General features: G+C 36.5%; 2 protein-coding genes across 6 annotated transcripts; one reads left to right on the plus strand and one right to left on the minus strand.

The window, feature by feature from the left end:
* Positions 1-322: 322 nt before the first annotated feature.
* LOC127789732 (GDP-mannose transporter GONST3) lies at positions 323-4,584 on the minus strand. 2 transcript variants are annotated; one of them, XM_052318687.1, is made up of 2 exons: positions 4,444-4,584; positions 323-1,765 (listed from the first exon to the last, which is right to left on the minus strand). In XM_052318687.1, the coding sequence occupies exons 1-2, from the start codon at positions 4,453-4,455 to the stop codon at positions 623-625; spliced, it is 1,155 nt and encodes a 384-aa protein (XP_052174647.1). In that variant the 5' UTR covers positions 4,456-4,584; the 3' UTR covers positions 323-622. The 2 variants fall into 2 exon arrangements, with proteins under 2 accessions (XP_052174647.1, XP_052174653.1); XM_052318693.1 differs by having other exon boundaries at positions 4,258-4,555.
* A 2,399-nt stretch (positions 4,585-6,983) lies between these two features.
* On the plus strand, positions 6,984-22,677 carry LOC127799903 (putative nitric oxide synthase). 4 transcript variants are annotated; one of them, XM_052334171.1, is made up of 13 exons: positions 6,984-7,496; positions 8,080-8,265; positions 8,427-8,513; positions 8,614-8,693; positions 8,796-8,877; positions 17,600-17,620; positions 17,955-18,000; positions 20,745-20,863; positions 21,474-21,587; positions 21,668-21,775; positions 21,886-21,975; positions 22,075-22,181; positions 22,324-22,677. In XM_052334171.1, the coding sequence occupies exons 1-13, from the start codon at positions 7,059-7,061 to the stop codon at positions 22,574-22,576; spliced, it is 1,731 nt and encodes a 576-aa protein (XP_052190131.1). In that variant the 5' UTR covers positions 6,984-7,058; the 3' UTR covers positions 22,577-22,677. The 4 variants fall into 4 exon arrangements, with proteins under 4 accessions (XP_052190131.1, XP_052190139.1, XP_052190147.1 ...); XM_052334179.1 differs by having other exon boundaries at positions 22,327-22,677; XM_052334187.1 differs by having other exon boundaries at positions 21,677-21,775.
* Positions 22,678-24,358: the final 1,681 nt, after the last annotated feature.

Raw genomic sequence — 24,358 nt, forward strand, 5'->3', positions numbered from 1 at the left:
CTCCATTTTCAGATCTCTTCCTCTCTCTCACCATCTTCCTCTCTCTCTATACTCTAATTAATTTTTTTATAATACTTAAAACTTATATATATACACTAATTAATTTTTAAATTATCATACTATAACTACTAAGGGTATTATGGATAATTAAATAAAAATAAATTATTTTACAGCTTATGATATCAAACACCACAACTATTTAACTGCAACTTCTAAAAAGCTGCAACAAATAAGTTCATAACTTATTCTAAGTTTTAGAAGCTATAATCTAAAAAGTTAGAAGCTATAATTTCTTTAATTAAACTGCAACAAACGGGGCCTACATAGTAGCTGAGTCACTTTTGTTTAAATTCAATCTATAGCTGAGACCTCAAGTTCTGCTAATGTTTCCAGATAAACCAATACAATAAAGAATACCAAGTTCCCATTCTACAGTTAACTTGATGGGCTGCTTGAGCAAAATTGACATGGAAATAGAAGCAACACTAAAATCTGGTTCTGGAAGAATAACTAGAATGATCTGCCATATTGAGAAACGCATAAATGCTCTTCAAATGCATGTTTTGCATAGCAACTAGATGATGCCGATTGAAAGCAGTTAAAACAGACCTAGGAATGTTCCTTACTTCACCTCTGCCATGCCAGTATCTTGCTTCTCGTCGCCCTTGGTTTCCATGATGCTCTGCATTTGAAGTAGCTTCTGCTGTTCCTCTTCATCTTCTTGTTCCTTTACCTCCTTTACAGCATTAGGCTTCTTACTTGTAGACTGTTGATACATAACCCCGCCAACCATACAAATTAGAAGCCCAACAGTACCCACAAATGACGAATGCTTGTCCCAGATGACCAGATTTATCACAACTGTTAACAGCTTATTCACTATGCCTAGAACGGTAAAACCTGTTGCAGAAATAGCCCTGCGACAAGAAAACCCGAAGAAAGAAATGGCTAAGCCGAACAAACATGATAACCCGACTGGCAAAACCACCTGGAAAGAATACCAATCTGATTCATCTGAGATCTCATGCTTTATCTTCTTCAGCTCCCCCATGATAAGTAGCTCCAATGGAAACAGTAGCAGAGCCTCAAGATTATTGTACAGCACAAGACCCCATGTGTTTAACCCAATGGTCATAACAACATGTTTAATGTAAACAAAATCTATGGACATGCTCACCAAGTAAGCCACGGCCCAGCTATAAGCCATAAATGTGAACTGGTAATCTGTTATGACATAAAGCACGCTGCCACCAAATATGGTGGCAAGTGAGACCCATGTCCTTGTTGTTGGCCATGGCTGGTGCAGGTAAAGGGTCTCTCCCATTGCGACAAAGACGGGGACTGCTGAACGGAAGACGATAAAGGTGTCAATATTGGCATGTAGGAGGAGCTCGCTATTGGTGAAGAGAGAGAGGTAGAATATGATTGCTGCTGGTAGAAACCGCCACATAGTTAGAATATCTAATGGATCATGCTCTACAAGTTTGAGCCTCCCACATACCATGACGCCAGCAGCACTTGTAAAGTATTGTAATGCGGTTAGTGCACCGGGATAGGGAAATTTCATCACAGCCCATTTGTTAATGATGGACAGTAATGATGCTGAAATGCAGTACCCAGCAGCTATACCATACACTGATGCTTGCTGGAATAAGCCACCATACCAAGTGACTTGAGATTCATCAGAGTTGGAACGGGTATCCATACAGGTGTCAGAAGCTGTTTGTGCCTCACCATCTTTGGGATTTTCCACATCGTTGGACATCTAAAAGAGAGCCAAAATTTTAACAGCTAAACATACTTAATAGACTGGTACTATATTATGTCAGAACATTAGCCATTGACAGTTCCTAGTAAAAAATGACCGCATATGAACCATATTTTCAACAATTAACAGCTGACAAATGAACCATACAACAAAAAGAATGAAATTTCATTCTCCATCCTTTCTCTCTCTCTCCACTGTTACAGGGGGGAAAAAGCTAAGGTACAGAGGTAAACAAAAACAATACACAATAATTCATCAAAATGCAAAGTCACGGCTATTATATCCATATTTAATTGTTTCTAGAATTCCAATTTTTACAAGGAAAATTGATATCTGCAACGAAAATTATACCTGAACAACAACAATCACAAGCCTAATATCTCAGTAGGTGGTATGTGAATTTTAGCTCTATAACCATCTCTAGCCATGGCCATTGGCCATATTTTCTGTAAAACCAATATATTGGTTTCTCTGCCTATTTTGCCATGAACTTCTTCCATTCCATCCACTGGCCTGACAAAAGCATTTATTGGTCTTCTTCTCATATGTGCAAATTTTTCTAATTGCATCTCATGCATCATATCTAAATGACAATAGGATTAGTAATTGTATTGTCATAAAGACATCCAGAAGGGATCATACAGAATTACACAAGAAACTCTGGCCATTGATCATCTATTGGTTTTGTGATCTACCAACGAGAAAGGAAGGCTTCATGTAGTCAGCAAATTGCAGGTACTGCTAAAAGTTCTTATATTCTATAATTGCAGTAACATAGTAGGACTTGGAGCATCAGTTAAGGTTACTCCACTGGAACATGAAGTTGTGGGTTTGTACCACAGGAAAAAACATACTCAGCATATTGGATAAGCTCCCAAGACTTGCAATTGAACACCCTGATCAGTACATGGTATAAAGGGCCCGTTTCCCAATTTTTCAGCACATCAAGGGCCCATTTCCCAATTTTTCACTGTCTTTCAATCTTTTGATTGGTAAATAAAAATGTATTAGCCAAAAAAAATGATAAAAGTGGTTTCAAACTGTAAACAGGCTGCAGGAAGCAAACTCACAGCTCATACCCAAGATTAATAAAAGCAAAAGAGAATTTGCATAACTCCTGGAAGCCAAAAATGAGAAATACCTAAAACTTATTATAGATGGATATACTACCTGGATTTTAGTTATTTTGTCTTGACTGGCAGTAAGAATGAGTTAGTCAGAACTGATAGGCATGTGTTGTTGTCGTCTTAATGCTCCTATCACTGATGGAAATAACTCCTAACTTTTTTTTCTACTTCTGCCAACTTTTCAATATGCACATAGATCTTCAATTGAGTAATTGAATGGTTTTAACATTTTAATTAAATCTGCCACTTTTTCTTGGTTCCTCTAGAAGGAAATGGTGGGAAGATTTAAGTGTGGTTATAGAAATGTAAGGTCATCATCAAATATGATAAGAATGACAATCATGTTAACTGTGAATGGTGTTCAAAGTTCCAAGTCAGATATAATTTCAAACAAATAAATATGACAACTTCATACTCTGCATTACACAATTCATCAATGTAAAAAAGTAGAAACGTGTAGGAAAATACCACATATTCTATTCTAAATTTCTATGTTATGTCATGATAGAGTATACCAGCAAGACACAGAGAAGGGGACCCAAAAAAAGGGATTAAACTAACCATCCATTTTGGTTGATTATTTCATTGGCTTAGTAAATTACATTTGGTATTAGGAACATTCTGGCTTTAAGATTTTATTTCATCAAGGCAGTGTCAGATCATCACTTGCCTAAATTGTAGAACAGGCTTCTCCTACTTGATTACATGAACAGGACTTTGATCAACAAACTAATAGTTCAACTTTTGAAATAAACTCTGGTATGATGGGTTGCAGAAAGTTTGGACTTAAGAACCAAATTATTTAGTTCAAGTATTTTATAACTTGTACACAATTGGAAAAATTGGGTACACCAAATTATATTTCTCCTCTATAAATACCCAAAGTGTCTTTTCATTTCTCATTCAATCTACAATGCATTAACTAGTAAACTTATAACTGAAACAATCAGAACACCCAAAAAAGCCTTGCAGTTCACAAAGAACTCTAAGGAGAACAAAACCCCTGCTTTCTATTTATCTCTGGCTTTGATTTCAACCCAATGGTAATCCCTGGACTCAACTGAACCAAATAGCAATACTACGCCTACTTTGTGAAGCTTTCAGTGTCCTCGTGCAACTAGAAAACCCCAAAGACACAAGATTCATCAGAAACAACAACTCAATTCAATTGTATTCCTACATTTCACCAACAACCGACCACAACCACGAACTAATAGAGCGTCCATAAAGATGGACCACCAGAACCCCCACAAGCCGAACTCATCCTCAAATCAAAACTCGGAAACAATAAATCAAAAACGCTATACATGTAGGTATACATATACGCATATGACGCATAGAATGCGAGCGAGATAGGGTTACATTGTGGCGGAAGTTTTTGCCGGAGGTTTGTGGGCGGCTGTGCTCCGCCGTGGCCAATCTCAGCGTCTCCGGCGATAGCGGAATTGCTGGCAGAGGCTTTGAGCGGGAGAGAAAGAGGATTTGGCCAGTATCAATCGCGCTTCGCTGTAACGACTTGAATTGTGGATTGCATGTTTAAGTATATACCTGTAATGTCATCTCTGGCTACGCTCAGATCTATCATCATCATCATCAGGGGCCGAGATAGGATTTTTTACTTAGCGGGCTTCAAAAAAATTTTCCAACCCTAAGCTTCACCAATGGAAGAAAAACAAAAAGTCAAAAATAAAAATTTAACGAACTTTATATGTATATTTAATATAATTTATTAACTTAAAAAGAGAAAGTATAAAATAATAAAAAATATGTAATATAAATACCTTATAAAACTACGTAATTAATAGACCTATAAATCATGATTAACAAAATTCCAATCAAGATAATTTAAATATTCAATCACAATTAACAATCCCACTCAAAACAATTCAAATATTCAATTACAATTAACAATTTCATCCAGCATAATTCAAATATTCAATCACAATTAACAAATCTCAACTAAGATAATTCATAATTAAATCCAATAGTCAAATAACAATTAGCAAAAAGTCAAATGCAGTTGTTAAACCCTAAAATCCTAATTCCTAAACTCATCATAGGTATTAAATTAACCAAAACAAAATAGAAATACGCAGTAAGTAGCTGTTTGGCTTACCCTTTTTTCTTTGAGCTTTTAAGCTAGTTAACTTTTAATATAAAAGTTATGTAGCGTTTAAATCAATAATATGTTTGAATAAATGTACTTTTAAACTATCAGTTAATAATTATGTATTTGATTTGTAAAAACTGATAAAGACATAATGTGTTTGATTTGTAAAACTGATAAAACTAAAAAACTGTTAGATTTTGGAAAAAAATTAAAATAGACATGATGTTGAATAATACAATCAAAATTCATAAAATACTATTTTTTATGAAAAAAATTATAAATTAATTTTTAATTGATAAAATACTTACAATTACAGGTTGATAAATTATACATAATTATTAAAAATATATTAATACAATAATTTATATTTATAAATTTAGGTTTACTTCATAAAATATTAAATATATATGTTGATACATTATAAAAAAATTCTTTATTTTTATATTTTATTAATATTTAAATAAATTATTTCTAAAATGTTTATTTGTTTTGTCCATAAACTTGATATATATTATAAAATTAGATAAGACTATTTAATTAATAATTAAATAAAATTAATAATTACAAAATTCAAATTTAGATACACACAATATTTGAATTAAAGTTTAATTTTTTCATACAAATACAAAAAGGGTTGGTGGAACAAAATTAAAAAATTACAACACATAAAATGCTGTCAGAAACATATTATTTACAACATGTAAATTAATCACAACACATAACATATTGCAAATAATATTACAGAAACATATACATGTAAAAAAATGCAGGTAAGCGACGCAAATATGCAAACAATGGAAGAAGGAGATATACCGATCAACAATGAAGTCTCGACAACAGCGACGGTGATCCGGAAGAAGGAGGTGGCAGGAGACGATGATAACGACGACGGGCGGCTTGCGACTGCCCAGCTAGAAGCAGAGGCGGCGATGGCGAGACAAGGAGGAGACCCACCAGCGACGACAACGGCAATGCCCAATCTGGAGAGGGATCCCGACGGCTTGCGACGACGGATCTGGAAGCACAAGGCGGCGATGGCGCCACCAAGGAGGAGACCCACAAGGCGACGGCAATGGCGGATCTGGAGAAGGAGGCGGCAGGTGATGGCGTGACCCACCGTAGGGAGGCGGTTTGCGGCGGCCCAGATGGGCGACGGCGAGGGCGGTAATGGAGGAGGGGAGACGGCGCTGGGCGGCTTGTGGCGGCGGATCTGGAACCAGATGAGGCGATGGCGCGACCCACCAACACGAGGCTGCTTGCGACGGCGACGGCGATTATGGAAGAGGGGCGACGGTGACAGTGGCGGTAATGGCAGAAGCGAAGAAAAGATATGGAAGAAGGGTTTGCAGAAGGGTTTGTTTGGAAGAGAAGGGTTTGCCCCGAGGGGGGGGGGGGGGGGGGGGGGGTTGGAAAAAAATTTCTAGACCAAAAAGTCCATTTTAAAACTTCAGCCCACCCTGCCCATGGGAGTAGATCCGCCCCTTATAATTAATTTAATTATTTATCATGCCATAAGACGGAGATCCAAAAGTTCTTAAAGGTATTTCACACAGTGATGAATGAGCCGGTCCACGTGTTTGGCTTGCTTTGTGGGTAATTTTGTTATCAATAATATTTAGAAACTAATTACAGAATAATATAATTGTGAGATAAATTAGTGGCGGTAGTAGTCCACTGGCCCTAGTGAGTTTGATTACTTGTAATTTTAATTGAATTTAAGGAGGACATAAGCTAATAACACATAATCACTGCAGTTTAATTAAAATCTGCTAAATCTCTTACATAATTGTTGATAAGTGCGCTAGTTAGTACTATAAATGATTAATCTATTATATTGTTTAGACTAACTAATGAGATTATTGGTAAAATTTCTTTAATAATAAATGTGTTATAATTTTAAAATATTTTATTAATTAATAAAAATATTTAAATATTAAAAATAAAGGACATTAAATCGAACTTTTTAACAGATTTGGGATCCCGTCTTGGGAAGGAGGTTTCTCAAACCGGCTAAAAGGTTTGAGGGCAGTGGGGGTTTCCGCAACGGTCGTCAATGGCGTCCCGAGCGCTCTCCTTATCTTCTCTTTCCTCTCTATCTCCGATTTCCCTTTCTCACCATCTCGCTTGCTCTACCCCTTCTTCTCTCAGATTCTACTCTTCTAAGCCAATCGTCGTTGTCAACAAATCAGTACAATCTCACTATGACGAACAGACGCCAGCCGACACCCGTGTATCGATTTCCACACCCGAGGTCGAAGGAACTGGAGCGGCCGCACCAACCCGAGGGGATATCTTCCTCGAACGCCAGAAGTCCTTCGCGGCTGCTACTACAGTGCTCGCGGCGTGTACGAAGAAGAAGAAGAAGAAGAAGATAGATAAAGTCGGTGGGTCCGTGAAGGTCTCCTTGCCGAGCTGTTATGGTTGTGGTGCTCCTTTACAGACTTCGGAAACGGATGCTCCTGGCTATGTGGATCCTGATACATATCAATTGGTAAGGTCTCTTCATGGGTTGCAAGTCATTCAGGCATTGGATTCAATGGGTTTGAAATAACGCCCACCAAGTGTGTGTGGAAATTTACTTTTTAAAATCAGAGATTAACTTTTGAAATTTCTTACGCTTTCTCTATGTGTTAGATGTGGCAAAATGACGATGCCTACCAGATGTTTGCTGTTATTGGTCCATGGGGCCTGACTAATGTCATATATGGATTCATATGTTAAAGTTTGCAGTTAGCATTAGTGAATCACTGCATTTTAGATATCGTCTTATCAGTATTGCTTTACCAGAAAGGAAGACCTTAAAAGCAGCAGTAAACTGTTCCTGTTGGCACCCTGGTTCATCGGTTCAAACCCAGATTAGTCTCTCTCAAGTGGAAGGTCATCTTCCACATGTGGCTTTCCTTAGGCCTGCAGTTTCCTTTTTGTTATCTTTTGACAAATGCGATATGACATATTAAGGTTATAACTTAATATATCATACTGCAGAAAATATTAGACTAGCCCAAGAAATATGAGCATGTAACATCTAATTTTAATACTTGACCCAAAGATGCCATTGTTTGTTCTTTGTGCAGAAGAAGAAACACCACCAACTTAGAAAAGTTATCTGTGGAAGGTGCCGGCTGTTGTCTCATGGGCACATGGTTACTGCTGTCGGTGGACATGGAGGTTATTCTGGTGGGAAACAGTTTGTGTCAGCTGAAGAGCTTCGCAAGAAGCTATCACACTTGCGACACGAGAAAGCTTTGATAGTTAAATTGGTAAATTAAGCATTCAGAGCTGCAGTATGCAATTTTTTTGAAAACTTGCTTTAAACTTGTTACCTTCAGGATGTAAGCAATCAGCAGTCTAGAATTTTGATTTAGATGCCAATTTATTTGTTTATTTATTTATTCTTCAATTCGTGCTTAATCATATGTAGGTTGATATAGTGGATTTTAATGGTAGCTTTCTGGGTCGTGTGCGTGATCTTGCTGGTGCAAATCCCATAATATTGGTTGTAACTAAGGTAATATTTATGTCAATTAAATTTTTAGCTATATAATTTCATTTTCTTGTTTTCTCAATCAAGTTGCATGTATCTGTTTCCATATTGTGTCCTTTTCAAGGTTGATCTCCTTCCTAAAGGGACCAACCTTGATTGTGTTGGCGATTGGGTTGTGGAAGCTACCATGAAAAAGAAACTCAAGTAAGTATTTCACCTCCATCACTTGCTCCCTTTTTGTTAGATGCTGAAGTGGTTTCTTAGCAGTGGAAATCTCCTATAGTGTTTCAATCTTAATTTTTGCAGTGTTCTGAGTGTTCGCCTAACAAGCTCAAAGTCTCTAGTTGGCATTGCTGGAGTGGTGTCTGAAATTCAAAAGGAGAAAAAGGTTTGACACAACCCTCCTATTAGGTGCTGGTGGTCACATGTCAAAAATGTTTACAGACCTAAAGAATGAAAGGGAAAATTTTGCATGACAAATGCATGAAATAAAAAACAAAAGGGCTAGTCAACAATCATACTATTATGTTTGTTTCATTGTGACTGGCTTCATGAAATTGCAACATGGATCAATGAACATTGAGAATTATATTATACCAACATTAAATCTCATAATGTGTGCCACAATATCCGTTGTTATAATATGCATCTGTATTAGACAAACACAAATATGCTTCTTATTTTTGCTTTCCGATTAAAATAAGAAAATTGTATTTCTTAGTAAAGAGAAAACCACAAAGCTCTGAATAAGGGTTGCGTTACCAGCTATCACTTTGCTAATACAATAGAAACTAAATCCCTTATATTTCAAAAATCTTGGATTGGTCAAGTTGATCAACCAATTTGGCCACACTCACCATCGCACTAAATATCCAAGGGTGGAAGAGGGGAATTGTTTTTTCTTGTCTGTACATCCAGAGGAGGCAAAAACCTATGCATGGTGGTAAAATGTGTGAGGCCTCCAACTAATATGAGGGGAGTAAGGCATGCTCTCTATTAGGAAGCAGTTGAGTGGGATGAGGCACCTCATTTTTCTCAAGCACGTCAAGACAGCTAGAAAATGAAAGCTTTGTCATCATGAAATTTTGTTTAATAAAATGGTTGAATTTGGAAGAAAATTGTTGTAAAAAAATTAATGAAACAGACAGCAAATGGATGACAAGTGACATTGATCTCACGCAGGCCCTATCTTTTGGCTACTAATATGGGGGTTGTGATTTGCCTAGAACAAAAACATTGCAAGAGGATATGGGGATAAGTCATGACCTCGTAGAAAAAGTCTTAAATATTTATGGGCAGATATGGTCCGAGTGTGGATGGAATATGAGAAGCCCTTAAACATGACATTGGGTGTAATGTCTTTACAAAATATAAGAATATGGATAGAAAGGCTTGAAAAACTAAAGTTCATATAGCTACCCCATCTAGTGAAATTAACACCGGTTATTGTCATTTATCATAAATAAATAAAAAATTCAGCATGACACAAAAAGGAATAATCAATCAAGTGTATGTCTCTTGCTTGGACATGGTACACATTAAGTAAAAAATAGGATTTTTAATAGGCCAACTACCCACTAAATACAAAAAGTTGATGAAAAAGGGTTCAGTTTCCTAGCAATTGTGCTATGAAATAACAAGTGGCTTGTGGACATAGAAGCCAAGGTTCCAGTACCTCCCCTGGTATCACGAATTAGGATGAACTTCCCAATGCATGGGTCAAAAGTGACCTAGATTGCTCTGGGTCAGGAACTAGATTGCCATTTTTGGTGATCCAGACTTTCAATGAGATTCCCAAAAAATTTTAAGCTTATAGCATAATTTGTCATCAAGGGTTGTCCTTTTTTGTCAATATGAAAGCATATTCACATAGATTGAAGAGAGGCAAACCTGTTGAGGGTGGTCTGAAGTCCATCAGACAAGTCACGTGCTGGTGACCTACTATGTGTGAAGCTCATGCGCTCGCAACCAAGTTGCATGTGTGGGTGCGTTGACCTTCCCTTCATAGATCTGTTTTTGCGCACGATGTTGTTGGAGATAGGTGAACCACCTCTGATGACTATTCTGTGTTATCTTCCAGTTTTCATTGTAACCTTTCTTGGCATTTTGTTGTCATGAGAGGGCTGCTTCAGCTTTTAACATTCTGTTATTGCGTGGGCTTACAGTATTCTTGTGTGGCCTTCCTAACTTTTTGTTGTTTTATGGTTGAAACTTGAAATAATATTAATTGTTTTAACATTGAAAATGAACTCAATGACAGCATTGAAATAGAGGAAAAAATATCACCATGATAATTTTAGAACACCAATAAAAGTTTAATTTTTGTTTAAAAATGAAACAAGTCTTAGAAAAATCGGGATTGCTTGCTTGATTTGATATTGAGATGGCTTTGAAAATATATACAAGTTACAACTTAATCTCTTTCCTATAAAGTAGGAAAGGATTTTAGTAATCTACTCCTAAAAACTAGGAACAACTATCTCCTAAAGTTTAGGAGATAAAAACAGATATAAAATACAAATTTACAATAACTAAAACATAATTTAAATAACTTAAGATAATCTGATTTAATCTTCTTTGCACAGCTTTCACACTCCTATTTAATTTAGACTTCTTCTTCCACTTGGAGCCTTATTTCCATCCAACACTCCCTCTCAAGCTGGTGAATAGATGGAAGTCATTCCTAGCTTGCTAATTAGGAACTCAAAACATAGTCTTGCAACTGTTTTTGTTAGAACATTAGCTACTTGATCAGTAGAAGGTATATAGGACAGATTTGTCCCTCCTTCTTCAATATCCCGCTTTATAAAACTTCGGTCTATTCTCACATGTTTCATTCGATCATGTTGTACCGGATTTTTAACAATACTGATAGTTGATTTGCTATCACTAAATACCTTTGTTTGTTGAGACAAAGGCATCCCCAAGTCTTCCATTAGCCTTTCCAACCAAATCACCTCACATATCCCATGAGCAATTGCACAGAACTCAGCTTCAGCACTACTACGATCCACAACATATTGCTTCTTGTTTCTCCATGTAACTACATTTTCCCAAACCTTGGTACAATACCCTGAGGTTGATCGGCTGTCTTCTCTAGAACCAGCTCAGTCAGTATCCACATAGCCTTCAATTCCCCTATTTTTGGTTTTCTTAAACATCAATCCCTTTCTCGGTGTCCCCTTTAGGTATCTTAGAACATGTTGAACATCCCTCATGTGTCTTTGAATAGGAGAATGCATGTATTGACTGATTACACTTACTGAATAGGCTATATCTGGCCTCGTTAGAGACAAATAAATCAATCTCCCTACTAACCTTTGATACCTCTCTTTTTCCACCGGAGTATTATCACCATTTTCTTCAACTTTCCTTCCCTTTTCCAAGGGAGTTCCAGCTGGTCTGCAGGCCATCATTCCTGTATCTTTTAGCAAATCCAGGGTATATTTTCGTTGTGAGATGAATAGGCCTTCTTTGATTCGGACAACTTCCATGCCTAGGAAATATCTCATGGTTCCTAGGTCTTTTACTTCAAATTCAGCTTTCAATTGCTTCTTTAGGTTATCAATTTCCTGCAAATCATCCCCTGTTACAATAATATCATCAACATAAACAATGAAAATCACCCTTTTTCTATTTTCAGTGGGTTTAATAAACAAGGTGTGATCAGATTGTCCTTGTTTATATCCTAATTGGTTGAGAGTCATGCTGAATTTATGAAACCAAGCCCTCGGTGACTGCTTTAATCCATAGAGGGACTTCTTTAGCTTGCATACTCTTCCATTATAAACCACATGCTCAAAACCGGGGGAACCTTCATATAGATTTCCTCATCCAAGTCGCCATTAAGGAAAGCATTCTTAATGTCAAATTGGAAAAGGGGCCAATCTAAATTCACAGCAATAGATAATAATACCCGAATAGAATTTAGCTTGGCAAACGGTGCAAATGTCTTCTCATAATCAATCCCATAGGTTTGAGTGAAGTCTTGGGTAACCAATCTAGCCTTGTATTTTTCAATGCTCCCATCTGCATTATGTTTTATTGTAAACACCCACCTACATCCAACCGGCTTCTTGTTAGGAGGCAGTGGAACAATCTCCCAAGTCTTGTTTCCTACTAGGGCAGCCATTTCTTCCATCACAACCACTCTCCACTTAGGATCACTCATAGCATTCTGAATATTTTTAGGAACTTCAGTGTTGTCAATCTTGGCCACAAATTCCCTGAACTGTGGAGATAATTTGGCATATGTTAAATGGTTAGACATAGGATATTTGACACAAGACCTTACCCCTTTTCTCAAAGCTATAGGAACAACCCAATCCAAACCATCTTCCTCTCTAACGTTGCTGTCAATATTATTTCTGAGTATAGCCGTCCCCTCGTCATTAACCATATTTTCTTCTAATGGACCAGCATTTGAAAGTAATGGCTGGTTTTGCTTTGGTTCTGGTCGGCCTTTAGGTCTTCTAGAGTAAGTAAACAGAGGGTTATCAGTTGTTGTGGGAGGCTTATGAGGACCAAATTTAGGGTTATAACCTTTTTTCTCATGCCCAGAATGATGAAGAGATTCAGAGGTATGAGAAATAGAGGAGGAATCAGCAGGAGCAGGCTCAATAAGGGAAACAACTGGTTCTGCCAGTGTGTTATCACAAGGTGTTGAGAATGTTCCCCCTTGAGAACACACTGGTAGGATAGGATCAATGGGAAAAACAGAGGGAAGAGGATTAGTAGGGACTAGTTTTGTACCTGTGATGGGATAAAAGGGAATATCCTCATAGAAGGTAACATCGGTAGACACAAAAAATCTGTGATTTGTAGAACAATAGCACTTGTATCCTTTTTGAGAGGGTGAATACCGAACAAAGATGCATTTGTGAGCTTTGGGGTCTAATTTGGTTCGAGATAGAGCATTGTTGTGAACATACACAATGCACCCAAAGACTTTAGGATCAATGGAAAAAATGTTAAGAGGTATTCGGATATAGAGTGCAAAGAATGCTAAGGGGGGTTTGAAATTGCAAAGTTTTGGAAGGTAGACGATTGATTAAATAAGCGGCTGTGAGAACTGCTTCTCCCCAATAGGAGTGAGGGACATTAGTGGTAAATATCATAGCTCTTGCCACCTCTAGGAGATGTCAATTTTTTCTTTCAACTACCCCATTTCGTTGGGGTGTATATGGACAAGAGTTTTGGTGAAAGATACCATACTCCGCCAAGTAGTTTGTGAAATCATTGGAGAAATACTCTCGGCCATTATCGGTTCGAAGGATTTTAATAGAGGTTTGGAACATATTCATAATAAACTTATGAAATCTTTTGAATATGTTACTAGCTTTTGATTTTTCCCTCATTAAATACACCCAACAAGCTCTAGAATGATCATCAATGAAGGTAATAAACCACCTAGAACCAGTGATATTAGGACATTTAGAGGGTCCCCAAATATCACTATGAATCAAATGGAAAGGATTAGAAGGCTTATAAAATTGAATAGGATGATGTGATCTAGGTTGTTTAGCAAGAGTGCATTGTTCACATAAAAAAATTTGCTCTTTATTGCTGAAAATATTGGGATACAAAGATTTGAGATAAGGGAAGCTAGGGTGTCCTAAGCGTTTATGCCATAACAAGACCTTTGCATTGGTAGTCACACTTAAGACAGCTTTATTTGAAGAAATAGGGAAATCTTCTGCAAGACAATAAAGGCCGTCCATCACCTTAGCATTGCCAATCATCCTCCCTGAGGCTTGGTCCTGAAACACACAATAGGAATGGTAGAAAATTACATTGCAATCCATATCCTTGGTGATTTGACTGACTAAGAGTAAGTTATGTTGCAAACCAAGAACATGTAGTACAGAATTCAGCCTTAGGTTAGATATACATACTGTTCCCATTCCCACAGCAGGTGAGGTGGTTCCATCAGCCATAGATATATTGAGGGAGGAGTTACATAGGGTATAATCAGTCATTGAGCATGTAGAATTTGTCATATGATCTGATGCACCAGTATCAACTACCCATATGTTATTAGAAAACCTTTTAGAAGCTAAGGAGTAGAGCTGGGAATTACGTTGCAAGGCTACTGATGCAGTGGACTGTGGATTAATAGTGCTGGATTGGGTTGTACCTTGATTAAGAAGCCTATATATAAGGCTTGTATCTGATCTTCGGATAGGTTCAAACTAGGTTTAGTTTCTGCTGAAACTTCTACATTATATGCAGATTTGGGGCTCTCCTTCTTGGATCGTGGCTTCCAATTTGCTGGTTTGTCATGGATTTTCCAACAGGTTTCCTTAGTATGATAGGATTTCTTGCAATGGTCACACCATATTTTTTGCTTTACCTTGAGTCTTGGAAAAAAAATCTTCCTGTTTGATAGAGGCAAGAGCCGAGTTTTGGTGTGGCAAACCAGGGTTGGTTTGATGTTGAAGCATCACCTTACGCTTGCTTTCCTCCCTTCTTACTTCTGCAAATACTTCCTTAAGATATGGTAAGGGCTTTGTGCCCAAGATTCTCCCTCGAACTTCATCCAAATCAGGATTAAGGTCATGTAGGAAGTCAAAAATTCGATCTTTTTCTATCATCTTATTGTATTTGTTGCTATCTGTTGGAGATTCCCAACTGATGATATAAAATATATCCATTTCATGCCACAATTCCACCAAAGCATTAAAATATTCAGTAACACTGCTCATACCTTGTTTGGTTGTCCTAATGGCAGATCGGATTTCAAAGCATTGAGAGGAATTTTCTAAGTCCGAGTACATCTCTTGGACTGATTCCCAAATCTCTTTTGTTGTTTTGTAGAATAGGTATGTCCTCCCAATTTTAGGCTCCATAGAGTTGATCAACCAAGCCATGATAGTGGAATTTTTTGCCTCCCAAAGACCATAGGTGGTTGCCGTGGATGGTGGAGTGAGGATAGATCCGGTTAGATAACCAGATTTGCCCTTGCCCTTGACCACTAGCATTACCGATTGAGACCACTCTCTAAAATTGCTCTCATTTAGCTTGTGCTGAGTAATTTGTAGAGGGTAGTTATCGATAGGTGTTGCAGAGAAATTTGATAAAGACGGAAGTGGGGGAAAGGTTCTAGGAGAACTGGTGGCTGAGGCTTCAGTTAGGGTTGGATTTGGGTTATTTTCAGCCATGATCGAAACTGAAAGAAAAACACTGCTGCTTCTGATCGAACCAACAGCTCTGATACCATGAAACAAGTCTTAGAAAAATCGGGATTGCTTGCTTGATTTGATATTGAGATGGCTTTGAAAATATATACAAGTTACAACTTAATCTTTTTCCTATAAAGTAGGAAAGGATTTTAGTAATCTACTCCTAAAAACTAGGAACAACTATCTCCTAAAGTTTAGGAGATAAAAACAGATATAAAATACAAATTTACAATAACTAAAACATAATTTAAATAACTTAAGATAATCTGATTTAATCTTCTTTGCATAGCTTTCACACTCCTCTTTAATTTAGACTTCTTCTTCCACTTGGAGCCTTATTTCCGTCCAACAAAAAATAACAAGATATATAATTTAATCAATATAAATTTATTATTGTCCCAAGTAAATTTTCAAAATGTACCATGGCCCCAAGTAATGTACTAACTAAGTCTACCCCCCACGTACCGCCTATTATACTAGGTTACGTATCCATATCAAAGCCCCTAGTGTTTCGCAATCATGGCAACTTTGTTCATGATTTGACCACTCTTCTTCCACATCTAATAGTGTTCCACAATTTGCCATCTCCTTCAAAATTTTCACGGAGTATAGAACCACTAGGTTCGATATGAAGTCACTTTTGCTTTTGCGGCCCAAAATATATAATGTGGGATCACTTAATTATCTTCCAGTTAAGGTTTTATCATGGTATTCAATTAGTGGTACAGAATATGTTCCAGAGGTTAACCTCTATATGGTGAATCATCTTATATAGTTGCGTAGAATAACCTAATAGTTTATCACATTATATTTTATGTTGTGCAAGAACACTTTTTGAAGTTTACATCTAAACTTACTATTTTATTACCATAGGTGTATAAGTAGGGTGAGTTTTGGTAGCAATGGTAAGGTTGCTACTTTGTGACCTGAAAATCACCAAGTTCGAGTTGTGGAAATAACCTCTTTGCAAAACAAAAGTAAGGTTACATACGAGGGTGACCACCAATTCTTGCAAAGCGGGAAGCTTTGTGCACTGAGGATGCCCTATATATACAGGTGATAATATGCATATATCAACTGTGGGTTGAAGGTGGGATATGAACATAATCAAATAAATGGGTCAGGTAGCATGTACAGACATTGCATAGTAAACAGGGAAATATGCATGGACTATTGCTTTTAGTATTTTAGGTATACATAGTATAAAATCAGTTTCATGATCTGCTGCTTATAATTGCAATTGTCCCTCAGAATAGCTAAATGAACAGATGTATTTGCTATCATATCGTAGATGCTGAACCTAAAACCTGAGAATATTATGTCAAAGCATGGTTATATCGTAGATTTTTCTAAGATTCATCTTCCTATATCAGGACATTGTTTCTTAAATCCAAATTCAAACCTCTGATTTCAGAACTATTCATAGTAAAAATAATAGTATAACAGATAAAGGTACTCCTTTCTCTAAGGACTTAACCTTTTAGAGGGATAGGTGGTTAACAATTTAATATGGTGTCAAAGTAAACAATGTTCTTGGTTTAAATCTCACTGGCTACATAATATTTAAATAGTTGCCATGTGTTTGCTTTGTGTCACACATGAGGGGGAAGATAGAGTTAACAGTTTATTCTTTTAGATAAAGTTAATGGTTAACATGTAATATGAAGCATTAGACCTATCTTCTTTGAGCTTTTTTGCTACTTTAGACTCATTCTTAATGGCCTGGTCTTCTTTCAACATTTTCACTGCTTCAAATCTCATACTTCATTTGTCTTTTTGGCAATATTTTACTTATTATAATAGTTTTCCAAGGATGGGCAGTCTTTAATTCCTACCTCCAGGGTCAATCATATCATTTTAATGATGCACATCTATTCAATTCTTGCTTTCCTTGCAACATGAATTATTGATTGTGTTACTTTTGTGCAGGGACGAGATGTGTACATTCTGGTAAGAAAGTTTGAACTGGTGACTTGAGTAGATGTACTAAATCAAGTTCAGAAATTATTATCATAACTGGAATGTTTAGCTTCATTTAACACCCCCCCCCCCCCCCCCCCCCAAAAAAAAAAAAAAAAAAAATAAAAATAAAAATAATAATAATAATAATAATAATAATAATAATAATAAAAAAAGAAACTATTAAATGTTCAGATCTATTTTCAGGCAGTGTGATTGCTTGTAGTGAAGCTAAGGAACATGGAAGTGGATCTTCTGCAATGGGGAAACCCTACTTTCAGATCTATTTTCGATAAATTGACAAATGCTTTCATCCTTATTTCAGGGTGCAGCTAATGTTGGAAAATCTGCATTCATTAGTGCCCTATTGAGTAAGTCAAAGTCATCAAGTTATGTGCTTTCTTGAGGTGACTTGGTCATTATTTTATTTTGGTAGATTCATGTCAGCTCTTAGAGATCTGACAAGAGTTGTCGAGAATTCTAGAGAACAAGGTCGAATTTGAAAGAAGAACAGAGAGGGAAAGAGAGAAATGAAGAAGAGAGATTGGGAGAATTGAGAGAGAATTTTCAGAATTTGAATTAAAACTTCTCGTGCCTTCCTTGGGGACGATCAACCTCTATTTATACTGATTCCCCAAGTCGCATGGGAGTTCTTTCCCACCAAAAGCAATAACTGCCTAGGTACAACCATACAAAGCATACACTTAGTGCTAGGCTTCTCAGCCGTTACTTCCCCCCTATTCACATGTACGTCATAACAAGTAGGTACATAATAATTCACATAAGATTTATTTCAACTTAACTCGTAATAGCCATTGCTGAAAAATTTTAAGAAGTTCTACTGAAGGTACAAATTTAGAAAGTAGCAGATTGGAAATCCTATTCCATTTCTTGGTTAGTTTGTTTCCTAATTTCAATTGTTTCTGTTTGTAAAATAGGGTTTGTTGACATCCTATAATAACACTCTTATTATATTTTGAAAGCAGCTTTGGATTGAATATTTAATTATCACAGAGATTTGTTCTCTGCCTTGTCATACATCAATTGGTACCAGGGCTTTAGATCTGTTCTCAACCCTATCCTACATCATTTCTTGTCCGAATCAACACATTTCTATATGACTATATCTTGATAGTCACTGTTCCAGAATGTTGAAGTTCGGAGAAGACTGCTAGTTAGTGGATATGAGTTGTTGATTTTTTTTAAATTCGATTTTCTATGGACTTCCACCATATTCCATGTATCATGTTCAGCATTGCCAGTTTTTGTGGTATCTACTGATTCATGGTGGTGATGCAGTACTTTGTTCTTTCTGACACTAAGAGGAGTTTTATTATTATTATTATGATTATGCTTTTGTTAGTCTCAATTGTTTAAGATTTTATTTTGAATTTCTAATCATTACTTTCCAAATTGTACATTGAGCATTGTACATAGTGGCCTTTGTCAATATCTTGAGGGTGCTTTCCTTCCTATCACGGGGGTCTTGTGGTGCATTTCCCATGCAAAGGCTTGCCTCTTGTGCTACCATCTGTGCTGGATGGGCTGACTTGCTGATAAACTTCTAGTGACAAGAGTCGAGCTTTGGGCGCACAAGGTGCAGTCCCACATCAGTGGTTTACTAACTTGTATTTAGGGAGCACTTGCCTATAGATAAAGAAGTCTCCACTAGTTTTGTAATCAAATACAAGTTAGATATTACTGTATTCAATCCAGTAACATTGGATTCTTTGTGCATCAATTAAATCCCACTCAAGCATTCTTATTGGAGGGAAGCCCAGTTGGGAACTAGAAGAAATTAAGATCCAACGAGAGACATATGTATATACACAATAAGAACACAGAGGGGGTGCTCATCTCTCTCAACCCACATGTCCCTCTGCTCTTTTCTCTTCCTTGGCTATTCCACTTCCTTTTAATTATATCAAATCAAAAGTAATGGAATTTCTAGCTGAGATGGGCAAGAAAAAGTGTATATATATATATAGAGAGAGAGAGAGACTCGGACAATCCTCTGGTGCAAGAATATTTGGAGGAGCCCAAGACTCCTCTCTCTCTCTCTCTATATATATATATGTATAATATCTGTTTATTCTTGACTGTCTTAGGTAGAAATTCCATTTCTTTTGATTTAATTAAAAGGCAGTGGAATAACCATGGAAGAGAAAAGAGGAGAGGGACATTTGGGTAGAGAGAGATGAGTTCCTCCGCTGTTTTTATTGTGTATATACATATGTCTCTTCTTGGATGTTAGTTTCTTCCACTTTCCCAATTGACTTTCTCTTCAATGGGAATGCTTCAGTAGGGTTTGATTGTTGCATGAATGATTCAATCTTCCTGGATTGAATTCAGTAATACCTACCTGATTTTTCAACAAGACAGATGGAATCAGCTCTTGATAAGCTATTCATAGGTGGGATTTCCTGGGACGCTGATGAAAATCGCCTCAAACGAATATTTCAGTGCAATAGGGGAAGTGTTAAGAGGCAGTGATTATGAGTGATCGTCTCACTGGTCATGCTCATGGCTTTGGCTTTATTGTGTTTGCTGAACCTGCTGTTGTTGAAAGAGTAGTCATGGAGAAGCACATGATTGATGGTCGAACAGTGGAAGCAAAAAGGCTGTTCCAAGAGATGATCAGTACATTTTGAACAGAAACAGTAACAGCATTCAAAGATCTCCAGGCCTTGGGTGGACAAAAAAGATATTTGTAGGAGGTTTACCATCAACAGTCACTGAGTGTGATTCTAAGAAGTGCTTAGATCAGTTTGGTACAATTACTGATGTGATGTATGATCATAATACCCAAGGCCATGAGGCTTTGGATTCTTTATTTATGATTCATGGGAAGCTGTGGCTAGAATTAAGCTAGTAGATAGGGGGTTAACTTTTTTTTTAATCTCAACAATTATTATTTTAATTGTGCTTTTGTTACTCTCAGTTGTTTAAGAAGAATATATTTTGAATTTTCAATCATTACCTTTCAATCTTTTTCTTAGTATTGATTCTTTTGTCAATAATATTTGTTCATAAGAACATGCTTGATTTTGTTACCTGTAAATGGAGGGATTTATTGTTTCTCTATTTTGACTTGTTTATAATTTTTGGAAGGCAGAAATGATGTCATATAAGGATCCAGTTGCTGCTGCAGCGCAGAAGTATAAACCAATACAATCTGCTGTTCCTGGGACTACTCTAGGTCCAATACAAATTGATGCTTTCCTGGGAGGAGGGGTATGCAATTTTTATCTTTGCTATGTTGGGAGTGAAATCCTCTGTGATCAACCTTCTGTGCTTCTTTGTGAATCTTATACTAGGAGCACAGTTAAAACCTTAAAGAAACCTAGGCCTTGAATCCTGTTATCCTAGTTTTCTCTGTAACAAAGTGTGAAGTTCATGAGAAAGGTGATCCTCTGGATTTTTAGTAAGATGATGGTGATAGCTTCTTTTGAAGCCACCCCGATAAAAGATAAATCATTCTAAAACTGGAAGCCAGTTAGTAAAATGGTTGAAAATGGCTATCTGTGTTGATATACCAAGGAGCTATTTATTCTTGCTATATTTAAAAGCCACCCAATTCTGGCAATGATTAACGCTTACAGGGTTTAACAATGATGGATACTTGCAGGGTTCTTTTGAATCTAAACATTTTTGTTGCTTATCTATGCTCACTTTATGTTTTCTTTTGTTCAGGGTTCAAGTATATATTTTTATTTACTCTTCTTTGGTGCTTGCTAGAGCTTTGATGTTGTGTGTCCTCCCACAATTTTTTAATAGTGAAACAACAGTATTGACTTACTAAATTCAGAACACATCTAACATGCTTTTCTTCACCACTTCGTAGAAGTTATATGACACACCTGGAGTTCATCTCCATCATAGACAAGCTGCAGTGGTTCATTCAGAGGACTTACCTGCCCTTGCTCCCCAAAGCCGGCTCAGGGGTCAGTCATTTCCAGTATGTTTTCTCCAATAATTTGGTAGCATCTGGATATGCAAACTTTTTCAGTATACTGGTTCCTTACTGGAGAAACTTAGAATTCCCAGGTAGCTTTAGATGAGTGGACAGCTGGGAAAATTGCATCCAATGGCTTGAATGGGTTTTCAATATTTTGGGGAGGTCTTGTCCGAGTTGATATTTTGAAGGTCTGAATCTTATGGTTCTCACGTTTCTTTGGCGGAGGATCCTCATGGTCCTCACGGTTAGTTTACTGCTTCTATTGTTTCAATTTATTGCCGCTTTTTTGTATTTTCAGGTTCTTCCTAGGACACGCTTAACATTCTATGGACCCAAGGGATTGCAGATTCATATGGTTCCCACAGATAAAGCTGATGAATTTTACCAGGTAACGTTGGATTCATTTGCATGAGTCAATGCCAACTTCTGGATTTTCATTTTATTCTTTCTTGTTTGGATAATACATGTTCTCGCCTTGTCATTGCAGGCAGAAGTCGGGATTTCCTTAACACCCCCAACTGGCAACCCGAGCAACGACTGGACGGGACTTGAGACACAGCGCCATTTACAAATAAAATTTGAAGATGCCAAAAGGTGGTTTCCATCTTCATATTCTCTGTTTTCCCCATTCCTTTAGGCATTAACAGAACAACATATTCTCCTTGGATGCACCAAGTTGGTTGGCAGCTCATTTAGTCAAGCTGAGTGTTTGAATTTCTTCTTCTGTTTGGCTTAGCAGTCCAGCTTGCGATGTGGCTGTATCCGGCCTTGGATGGATTGCCGTTGAGCCAGTTGGCAGATCTCCTGGAGTTAGTGACTCAGATTCTGAAGAAACTGACAAAGAGTTGCTTCTGGCAGTCCATGTCGCGAAGCCGGTCGAGGTGTTCATCAGGCCTCCTATGCCGGCGGGAAAGGCCGGAGAAGAGTGGTATCAGTACCGGGAGTTAACTGAGATGGAAGAAGAGGTAAGACCAAAATGGTACTTTTGATAGCGGTGATCTTGAAACTCTTTTGTAAATAAATTGAAATTAAAGTACAATCTTGAGAAGCCTAGGAAATAAAAAAAAAGGGATATTTGTCCATTTTGTTACGTATTGGACAGAAGAGGCCTCCATATCTATCTATGTTTCTTTTAAGGGTAAATTATCCAATAAAATGCTAATTTCATACAAAAAACCAGAAGTAACTAGTTGGCTCCACATATTAGGTGAAGTGTGAGCTTTAGTAGGGAGGGTTCGTTAGCAATTAGACATCTATGCATTAAAAAGGATTTAAAGAATTAACAAATCAAACTAAAGGAAACCAAATGAGACCTAGAAAGGTGCCCTGTGATGTGAGATTGTGATTTTGATGAGACCAATGAACACTTTCTTCCACTGCCCATTATAAAACAAATTATCAAAGTTAATGGGCTTTGACATTTTTTTGAGCCTAGTGAGTAGGGACTATTAAACTCTTTATTTCTTAAATTCGATGAGGATAGGGATTTTAATGTAAATTATCTTTTGGAAGTTGTGGGTCCCATTATGATTTATTTTATTTTAAAAACACCCTCCATCCATATCTCAAGAAAATTGCATTGTAGTATCGTCCACCTTCATCTCTAAATTTTTGTCACAGAAAAGTGCAATAAAGGATGGAATGGAACAAAAGATTAACGAATGTTACGTATTTATAATACAATGTTGGAGAATAAAGAAAATATAATGTGCATAATGTGATTTTACTTTATTTAGATAGACTATGAGAGGTGACAAAAGAATAAAAATAGAAATTAAACCTCTACTTATACTCCCATTAATTTTCCAAATAGATGTACAAAAAAATGTTACAGGTGTCAAGTCATTAATATAACAAATGTAAATTAAAGTAATAAAAAATCCAAAAACATGTGACTGAAATAAATAAAAAATGCTATAAATATAGGAAAATGTTAATATATAAATACAAATTCAATAACTCAAAAATTTTTAATATATGGCTGAAGTTGACGTCGTTGAATGTTTTTTTACCTTAAAAAAATAATTGTGCCGTACATAAATTTTAAATTTTGTATTATGTGTCATTTTATTAAATTTTTATCATAAAAATACTAAAGTTTGTTTTAAGAAAATTAAATGCAATTGTGACTACCTTATTTGTATTTTATTTTGATACTAAGGTGTGGTTTCACGTGTATTGAGTTGAGTTCGTGACTAAAAGTAATAAATAGAGATTTTAATAAATTTTAAATATATTTAACGCAATTTACATTAAATGGGTTAAGAGTACCAAAAACTTGGGATTACCGCCCATAAAACTTGATTGAGTATTGTGATGTTTTAGATGTGTTAACTTGATTTCAAGTATTTTATTAAGTAATTATAACGAAAACTCAACTTAATTTGACTTACTTATCAAATATTTTTATATAATAATATTTTATTAATGATTGAAAGTTCAGATGGGAAATTAATAAAATTGAGTTTGAATCTCAAAATATTAAACTAATTAAAATTTAAATAATTAAATTAGGTCACTTAGCAAGCAAGTTTGGAGCAACGATATGAGTAAAAATGGCATCGCTCTCTTGTTTGAAACGGATTTGGGGAATGTGATATCATATCACAATTAGACAATATGTAAGTTGCCCATTCAATGGCATGCCAACTCTTGTTGATTTGACTGACTCATTTGAAGAAGAATATGCATTTCATCTTACATTAAATGTGTTAGAATATCAAAACCTCGATTGAGTATTTTGATATCTTAGATGGAGTCGTTCTATAGTG

The sequence above is a fragment of the Diospyros lotus genome, chromosome 1 (genome assembly GCF_014633365.1).
Source record: "Diospyros lotus cultivar Yz01 chromosome 1, ASM1463336v1, whole genome shotgun sequence".
Classification (NCBI taxonomy): Eukaryota; Viridiplantae; Streptophyta; class Magnoliopsida; order Ericales; family Ebenaceae; genus Diospyros; species Diospyros lotus.